Source organism: Rhinichthys klamathensis, unplaced genomic scaffold (assembly GCF_029890125.1).
Source record: "Rhinichthys klamathensis goyatoka isolate OS25496 unplaced genomic scaffold, OSU_Roscu_1.1 h1tg000653l_1, whole genome shotgun sequence".
NCBI lineage: Eukaryota > Metazoa > Chordata > Actinopteri > Cypriniformes > Leuciscidae > Rhinichthys > Rhinichthys klamathensis.
Genome location: NW_026607097.1, coordinates 154,974 through 165,150, shown reverse-complemented (window position 1 = coordinate 165,150; position 10,177 = coordinate 154,974). Strand labels below are relative to the sequence as shown.

Genomic DNA, 10,177 nt, shown 5'->3' with positions numbered 1-10,177 from the left:
TTACAAATTGAAGGCATGTCAGTGAGAAAATATGATGGACGCGATGAATGATGCATCTGTATTCATGGTAAATTTATTGAAATTAATGAAATTATTCATTTTTATCTACAATAAAACTAGCTATGTTGCATGAACACAATATAATAGTATTGCACAATTATACAATAATTTAGTTTGCAGCGTCTCATAAATTAAATAGAAACATTAGACAAAAACACACCTGAAGTGCATTCTTAATCCATCATTTTGTAGAAGTAGAGTTCAAAAAATCATGCTGTATTTTTTTGTAGAAAAGGTACATCACCATCTTGCTCCGACCAAAGTGATTTGCATGCACCATTTGATTATCCACCACTAAACTCAAGCATAAAGGTGATTAGCTGTAAAGATTTTTGGGGTGCCTACAGTCAAAAGGTATGCAAACATGCACCACTGCCTTTAATCAAGAAAATAATCTTTAAGGGCCTAATATAATCTCTTTGTTCAAGTTATAATTAGACATTTGAAGTTAGGAGGACTTGGATGCAAGTTAGTGAGTAACGCTGACTGTGCTGCATCATAAAATCCCATATCAGTGTGTGCTGACTCACAAAGAGATTTCTATCTGCTTATGGCCACCCAGCTCCAGACTGATCGCTCTCCAAAATTCTTCCACCTCCACTAAAGTTTATGGGCTTAAAAATGTGCGGCATACTGTGTTTCTTCCAAGACACAAGACTACGTGGAGTCTGTTAGGAGATCAAAGTATTTTTAGCCGTTCTGCTAATCCACAGAACATGATCTTTCTCTCTCTAATAACTTGGAATTCTTCTCATTCCTGTTGGTGTCTGGCAGAGGAAAACTCAGGAGGCTTCAAACCCACACTGTCAGAGAAATGGAGAGCTATACGGCCAAGGCCAGTGTTTGACTTGGCTCATGAAAGGGAGACACGGCAACACCCCGCCTGCCATCTGGCTAAACCAGGCTTTTAAGAATAGAGTAGGCCTACTGAGAAACACAAGAACACCATCACTATTTTTCTGACAGGACTGTAAAACACAACACACTTTCTCTTGCACCTGCAAGTCATTTCACAACACGGCTGAAAAAGATGCCATAAAAAAGACTTTATAATAATAATCAGCTCTGGAATGTATTACGGTCTCCAAGGCTAATTTTTTGCTGGTGACATATTATCCATCAAGTTTTACAATGAGGATTTATGGCAGAGGCTTTGTTGGAATTCTGGCTATTATTTAGACGTTTAATCCAAGCCAAGTAATCATATTTATCATAGGACAAAAATAACTTATCATGAACTGTAGCTACTAGCTAAGAATATTTAATATATTATAATTTTTTTAGATCATTGAGATACTCCTCCACAGCATATTTTTTATTATGCTTATGGAAATAATATTAAATATATTTAAGTTTTTTTTGTCTTGTTATGCTAAATGTCATGATGAATATTTTATTTTTATTTAGAAATTGTGCATAATTTGTGTGTGGTAATATTAATTATCATTATTGATAAATAATAATATTATTATTGTTGTTTATTATTATTTATTTACTGCCAGAGATGCCGAGATAGGCTCCAGCATCCCAAACTGGTTTGGATTGATAAATTGGATGGATTGATTATTATTATTAATATTTTTTAAATCATTCATTAAACCATACAATTATGACAGGTCCAAAGTATGCACATTTAGGACTTTTCTCCAAGCAATATACAATAATGCTATTTATATTAAATTGAAAAACAGTAAATGCAATGCACTTGCTGAAAAGCAACAATCAAGAAAATCACTTCTAAAAAATCCACCAAAAAATTTACTATTAGGCTTATGGCAGTATTTTAACTGAGGGCAAATGTCAAATTGTGCCCAGTGATCGAGTAAAGGTCTAATTTGTCCGAACCTTTGTTTATAGATTGTGTTACCTAGATGTCTGATTTGGTTATATCTGTGACAAACAGACGTCATACTCCTTTTCCAGAAACTCTTCAGCTGGTAAGTTCACATGGAGGATTTCCCGTCTTTCCCTCACAGCTCACTCAGAGGTTATCGGGCAAGTAAATGAGTGTGCCTTTGCATGAACTCTCTCACGTCATTCACATAAGAACAGGATAGAAGGTTATCGCCTGTTATTTCCTTGTTCTCCAGCAGCTCTTGCTGTGCCTGATCCTTTGGCCTGGTGTGCTGACCAACTCTGACACATCTTGCATGACACATCATTCAGTGAGCACACGTCAAAAACACAAACTTGTGTAAGACCTGTGTCTGACTTTCAAAACATTTTTTAAAGAATGCTTCAACCAGGGGCGTAATTTGTGGGGGGGATGGGGGGGATATAACCCCCCCAATATTTAAATCTATGCATTACAACCCCCCCATTATTTATACCATGATCACAATATCAGGAGGCATACCCAAACTTCAACCCCCCCAATGTTCAAACCAAATCTACGCCCTTGGCTTCAACCCTATGTTAAAGCTCCAGTCCGTAACTTTTTTAAGTTAAAAATAATCCAAAATAATTATATAAAAAAAAACTTATTCTGCCAGTGGTCAAAACTATCTGCTTGCCATAGCTAGATTCAAAACGGTTAGCTTGTAATAATGATTTTAATTCCAGTGGTACTGGTGGGTTTCCGCGGGAAATTCGAGCATGTCTTTGTGTCATGACGTCACACCCGTACACATAAAGGAGGAGTTTCGGCTAGCCGGCTATACTGCGCGTGACGAGATGTTTAGATGTATAGGCTTTTCTCGCAGCACTTTACATAATTAAACTTATGGCATCCAGAAATATCCAAACAACAATCATCAGTGTCAACTGGAGATTCAGCAGTTATAAAACCCAAAAGACTTCGTACTTCGGATTTAAGGTGGCTAGAGAAAGAGAAAGAAACCGTCTCATGCGAACACAAGGATTTAAACATCGGCGGGGCTTTTGAAAAGTGCGTGAACTCCGTGTTTTGAAGGGGTTCAAAACGGAAGAAGAGACATTTCAATAGTTCAATCGTGTAACAGTACGTTTTCTTAATTCACACAGTTAAGGAGTTTCCTTTGTTGTGCCTTTCTCGTTTTGCTATTATGGAGAATATAAATTCTGAACTACACAGGTAGCTGCTAACCATAAAACACATTAAATTCAACATTAGTCACGCAATGCTGATGTTGTTAACATGAACAATTTGAGAACAAAGTAAGCTATAATTTGCACGGTTGCTGTAAATCGCGTTGATTAAATCTAACGAAGCTTATCATGTCGAATGCTTTTTCCCCCTTAGTTGGTCAGAACAAAAATGGATTTTACTTACTTGTTCAGAAGACATTTTCTTATGAAAATTCTTATGTTGGTCAAACTTTCAAAAAGTGAATCTGTGATTCTGTATGACAGTCTCCACACAGCGCGGTGACTGACAGCAGCACTCGCCTCAAAGCACTGTGTTCATCCGCGCTGTTTCATGCCGATTTACAACCCACGTAAAGATAATAATTCCGCGAATCACTGCAGTTACAGATTTCGAACAGAGAGATGGCGACAAAGAGGAAAAGATACGGACTGCAGCTTTAATTAAGACTGTAGCTGGGATTTTTACAACAGACCTTTGAGTATGGACTGCAATAGTGCCTCTCTATGGTTAAATGCAGACATTTTTTAGCCTTATTTAAATTACAATAAATAAAATTTCCAAACATTAACTTGCTCACTTTCATGAGAAAACTGAGGGTCAGATAAACAACTCTTATTAATAATACTGAAACACTATGAGTCAATAAAGTTCTGTTGTAGCCTTTCAGACCCCCCATCCCCCAACAAAAACGTGTCCCTATTTGATACTGCTTTTTTTAATAGTGTTTAGGATAGATGGTTATACATTGTCTTTACCTGGCTGCAGTACAGAGTGTGTTGCTCGTTCACACACTGCACACACGCTATGAGATACTTCATATGCACGTCAAAACTCTTCTTCGCATATAAATTGCACGATAAATACAATGCATGCTAACGCATTTCATGAGATCGGGTTGATAGAAGACAAATAAGTATCGCCTACTTCAAGTATACTTGAAGTATACTTCATTTTAAGTATACTTAAGTAAAGTTCAAGTATACAGTATTTATTATACTTTGGCTGCGTCCAAAAACTGATAAATGCTGCCTTTGGAGGACACATTCCAAGTTCGGAAGGCATAAAGACATGTCTGAATGTTAGTTTCACTTCCTGTCTCCTTCATCTACCTTCATCTGATGGATTTTTGAAGCCAGCATAGATGTATCCTTCGCTGCCTTTGATATCCCACAATCCTGTGCTTTCCATTCTGTGACAGTTGAGCAAGAAAAATAAAGATGGCATCTGAAAGTTGCGGCTGGTCGTCAGTTTGTGTGTAAATGTAAAATTTGTATCAATGTTTTCCACTTATGATGTCATTTCTAATGAGAAATCACTAGTAATGAAATATTCACTTAGTTTTCACCAAAGCTCGCTCTATTTTGCTGTAGATCATTAAACCGTATACGCTGCCTCAGAAGTCTGTCCGAAATCAGTTTCGTGAGGAACCTTCGTGTGCAAAACGCTGCCTACAAAGTCATTACCTGATAGGGCAGCGAGGCAACAAGTCAGCTGCCTATGTTTTCAGATGCAGCCGTGATGTAGTAATCATCAATGTACTAGTATACCTGTAAGTGTACTACTTGGGACTAAATTGGCCCTCTTTTTAGTGTATAATAGTATACTTTTAAGTGTAACAGTACTAAACGTTTTCGTTTGTACTGCAATAATACAAGGGAACTTATAGGTATTTCTGATTCTTGTAGCACATTTTGTAGTTAATGAAAGTAGGCCTACACTTTGAAGTATACTTTGTTAACTACTAATTTAGCAGTTTTATACTGCAAGTGTCCTACTTGTAATTTTTTTAATTGAACTCATTCTTATAGTTTACTATTTATATATTATTGTGCACTGTAAGTACACTACTATGTTCCCATAAAACATGGAAACCCAACATGCGTTAGTGTTATATCTATTAGTATCCACCTGCAAATACATTGTGTATTTGTATTGGTGTGTACATTGCAGCAGCTGCAGCTGCAGCATATGTAACTGATCTTTCTGAGATGTATAAGATTTCATGTTACGTGTGTCACACAGCGTGGGGAGTTGGTAAATAGTGCTGAGGCAGGACAGAACATTCTAAAGAGCTAGACGTGTCTTGGAACACAATGTTCAAATGTGTGTGTGTGTGTGTGTGTATGTGTGTGTGTGAGTATGTGTGTGTGTGAGTGAGAGTGATAGACTTTCAAAGTTGTTTTAGTGAGATATCTAACCTCAACTATCCCTTAACACTCCCTAGACAAAAACTGTAGTTTTCAAAATAAAAAATAACAGTCGTCACGTTGATTCGGGCACACAAACATACAAATCTCAACTGTGGGGAAAATAATGGGTGGACAGAGGTTCAGTAAACAGAAACGCCTGATAAGGACAATGCTGACGAAGCTACACTGATTATAATTTCCTTGTTTCTCTTCTTGTTGTTCTCATGATCTGAAGAGCATCACACCATCAACAGAAAGGACAGAGGGTTGGAATACAGTAACCAATAAGAAAAACATCTCCCCGAGACGTAAAAAGACAGAAATAAAGATGTGTTTGTTTGTATTCATGAATCAAACATATTTATCTGAACTATCTTTCAGGAAACTATGTAGCCTAGATGTTATAAGCAAAATGAACTGGTAGTCACAGTGTTACATTTTTATGTTAACAGCAGCATAGTTGTTGGGGGTTTATGTTAACTTGCAGACAGTCATTTTTATACAAGTTAACCATATAGTTTATTGTAGTGCCTGGTCAAGCCCTTGTAACCTGGTTTCTTAAGCTCCTAAGTTATCTTCTGAGGGCATTGCATAGAAAAGCAAGCAGCAAATAGGCCTATACGTTGTGTGAATAGATCCAGATCTCACAATGATTTTTGTCTTGCAATAAAACGGTCACATCTGTTCCACAATTATCTTTCAACAAGGTAGTCACAGGCTATGACCCCATTTCTCATCCCTCAGACTATTTTATTAACAGACTCTCCATTTAACAGAAGCTTTTCAGTAAAGGTCATTGTGTCTTCTTTGCTGTAAATGCATAGAATACCACCTGAGCCTATGATGCGCGCGCACAGACATCTCTCTCTGGGGGGAAAAGCACATCTGAAGTGTTTGAGACCGTTTATCATGTAAAACCTTAATGCGACAGAGACCTCTGGTGGAACGTTTTGGTATATTCAAGACGTCTAGAAGCATTAATGAAAGTGTAAGTTGAGAAACATTGATATTATATGACAAATTCCTGAAGTTCCACAAGTAATTGCCTACCATAATATGGAGAAGCATCGCGAAAATCGTGAATGTGCGAGTTGTGTTTTTAGTTTTACGCACTTAATCTGTGCAACGTGTTGCGAGGGTTGCGAGTGAGAATTGCACACACTTCTGATTGGCTGTGATTTGTGACATATTGTGTCGCGTTGCGTCTTTCGTGCTGTTTATGCGCGGATATGAACCAATGGAATCTATGTTGGCCATATATAGACTATTTACATATCTTACCAGTGTTGCCAGATTGGGCGGGTTCCCGCCCAATTGGGCGGTTTTAAATTTGATTGTGCGGGTAAAAAAGGGTTTGGGCGGGTGGTCAAAATTTGGGCTGGTTTGGGATCATTTCGGCGGTTTTCAAACATCTACATTTTAAAGTCTAATTGGTTAAAAAAAAAAAACGAAACTAAAGTGCATGTAGTCCATAAAATCAGTCATCATGACATTATTGTACACACACGCTCATGCAGAGTCAGCTGGCGTTAGTGTTGACATCACCGACGAGCACGCACTTTTAGCCAATCAGCGATCCGCAGGCAGACGCGATTGAGCGCGAGAAGTTGTAGCTGTATATTCAAGTGATCGCTAAGGCAAAGTGACAGCCTACTATACAAAAGAGTGTACAGTAGTACTAGTCTAGTGAGCAACTCTAAAAAACGCACACGTGGAAGGAGATCACTCTATGGTGAATAACTCTGAGAGGAGAGCACAGTTGAATGACTTGAATTGAAATCAAATATGGGACGATTCCTGTCCATGTCATATGTGCACACTAGCCTAACCAAACATCTGCAACTTTACACCATCCAGACTGCACTCTACTTGTCCCTGACAGCTGCTGAAAAAGGTTTGAATCAACGATGAATTTTGACTGCTAAATTCTGCGTTATGTTTTGCAATGTGTACTCCCGAGGGTTAAAGTCATCGGTTCATTTCTTGATTGCCGTTTTGACAGTGTCCACCTGGACATTTGAGTCATATTGGCTAATTATCCTTAATTATTGCCCTGTTTTGATCTGTTTTGCTGGAATTTTTTATTTTTTTATTTTTTTTATCATCGTTATTTTGTTTTAAGGAGATACAAATTGTGCTTATCAACCTTAAATAACATGGTAATGAAATTATATCACATTATTTTGGCAGTAAAATTTTGGGCGGTTTTTTCTTGTAGTGGGCGGGTTTTGGTGAGCTTTTAGGCTGGAAATCACCGTCCCAATCTGGCAACACTGTATCTTACAAGTATTTACAAGTCTCCGACTGTTTCATCTGCAGTGAAAGTGAAAGTATTGCAGTGGACAAGTTGGTTTGCGCAAACAAAGGGTTCAAGTTGTTGTCAGTTCTTGCTGTGTGAATTGCACGGAACATTTTGGTAAGGTCTTTACGATCGCCATTGTAATGAATTCCTACTGTTTCACTGATCATCCAGATGTCTTGACAGCAATCACTTTCATGTTGTAAACTGAAAGTCAGAATTTCTGGTCTATCTGAGCTATCATCATACATGACTGTGAGGCAGCAAAATACAAACATTTATCAAGTATGTATGTGTGTCTAGCAAAACTGTCATGTGGAGTACACGTGTTTGAATTTTCTTTTAGCAATCAAATGCAACGTTTAAAATGGCAAATGAATCAGGTTACATTATTAGTAATTAATTCTTACAACGATGAGTTTCACATTTGTGAAGGAAACAACAGCACTTCCTCTTGCATCTTGATTTGAAATATAATATGAGATTGAGAAACTGATACATGTCTTGATTTTCTTTATAGGACAAACTATAATAAGCAAAATAAAGGACTGTTGAGAAGGACTTCAGACATTTAAATATCATGGCCTAAACTGTTTTTACATATTTCCTAAAGCATTTTTTATAACACTGTTGACAGATCTTTTTTTTAAGATGGCTATGTTTGAAGATTACTGTATAATAACTCAGGAGGACCTAGAGGATATTAAAGATTCCATATCCACTCAGGATCTTCCATCAGCAATAACAACAATCAAAGAATACCTCAAACAGCAAGATCTTGTAGAACTTAACATTGGTGTGACGGGAGAGTCCGGTTCTGGAAAGTCCACGTTTGTCAATGCATTCAGGGGTTTAGAAGATGAAGATGAAGGCTCTGCTGAAACTGGCCCAGTAGAAACCACTATGGAGCCTGAAGTTTACCTTCACCCTAAATACAAAAATGTGAAGGTGTGGGATCTTCCTGGAATTGGAACACCAAACTTCAGAGCCGACGAGTATCTTAAACTGGTTCAGTTTGAACGCTATGATTTTTTCATCATCATTGCTTCGGATCGGTTCAGAGAATGCCACACTCAGCTGGCCAAAGAGATCATGAGAATGGGGAAAAGGTTTTATTTTGTTCGTTCCAAAATGGACTTGTGCATTACTGCTGAAAAGAGGAAGAAGAACTTTGACCAGAAAAAGACATCTGATACCATCCGAGAGGATTGTGAAAATGGTAAGTTATTTCATTTTATGATAATGATTTAAACAACAAAAAGTTTAAGATGTGTTTAAAATTGTTACATTGAACAAATGTAGTTTACTAATGCAAAAACAACAATAATATTAAGGATTATATTGAAAATGTACATAGCCTATTTTTTAGATTTAACAAATCTCTTATTTTATGATGCCCTTTCTTCTATGTCTATAGGTCTGAGAAAGATCGGTATAGAGGATCCGGTCGTATTCCTGATCTCTGGTTGGGAGCTCGGCAAGTATGATTTAAATCAACTGCAGGAGAGGATGGAGAAAGAGCTTCCACAGCATAAGAGACGTGTGCTGATGTTGGCTTTGCCAAATATTACACTGGAGATTAATGAGAAAAAGAAGAAAGCTCTGGAGGAAAACATTGGAAAAGTTGCTTTCCTGTCTGCTTGTATAGCTGTTATTCCTCTTCCTGGTCTTTCGATCACTGCAGATATAGCCATCATAGCAGACGAGCTGAGAAAGTACTACAGTGTGTTTGGTCTGGATGATCCATCCCTACAGAAGCTTTGTGAAAGATCTGGGAAAACCGTAGAAGAATTGAAGAGTCTGATGAAGTCTCCTCTGCATCAAGGGATAAATACAAGTTCAATATTAACCTTGCTGGGTGCTGCGTCTTTTCTAATATCAGAAGATACTGTTGAGTTACTTGTGAGCCTTATTCCCATCATTGGCAGTTTGGTGGCAGGAGGATTGTCTTATCTGACTGTCTCAAGAATGCTGAAGAGAGCTCTGAATGACATCGCTGATGATGCTAGGAATGTTCTGATCGCTTCACTGGAGACTGAAGTGTAAAAGACAAGAATGTTCAACAGCGTTTAGATCTAATTGCTATTGAGGTATTTATAGACAAAGCATTTATGACATTTAATGTAAAATATCTAATAGACCTGCATGATATAGATTTCACACTGTATTCACATTACATGCATTTAATTATCTGTTACTTTTATCCAAAGCAACATACATTTGATTTAAAATACAGACATGTGATTAAATGTATAACATTTTTACATTTGGAGAAATAACTTTTGTTTGCAAATATTTGCTCAAAATTTGCATTTCTTTACATCGTGTTGTGTCTTTCTACTTGATAGATTGCTTTTGGCCCTCTCTTCTTCCAATTTACTTTCCATAATAAATCCTCAGCTGCCACTGCTACTCGTGACTACATTAAATTAAAAACATTTATCACTTTGTGATAAGTTACCGTTTGTGTGTTGGCTCATCAACGGACTCCTCCAAACCTGGTGAAAGATACAAAGATCAATATTCCAGATTCAGTCATTCAGTTTCTCTTTCTTTGTTGTT

The 10,177-nt window shown here is 37.4% G+C and overlaps 1 protein-coding gene across 1 annotated transcript; it reads left to right on the top strand.

The window, feature by feature from the left end:
• The first annotated feature begins 7,641 nt into the window (after positions 1 to 7,641).
• LOC130076454 (interferon-inducible GTPase 5-like) lies at positions 7,642 to 9,720 on the top strand. Its single transcript, XM_056241533.1, has 3 exons — positions 7,642 to 7,732; positions 8,267 to 8,834; positions 9,033 to 9,720. The coding sequence occupies exons 2-3, from the start codon at positions 8,267 to 8,269 to the stop codon at positions 9,659 to 9,661; spliced, it is 1,197 nt and encodes a 398-aa protein (XP_056097508.1). The 5' UTR covers positions 7,642 to 7,732; the 3' UTR covers positions 9,662 to 9,720.
• The last annotated feature ends 457 nt before the right edge of the window (positions 9,721 to 10,177 follow it).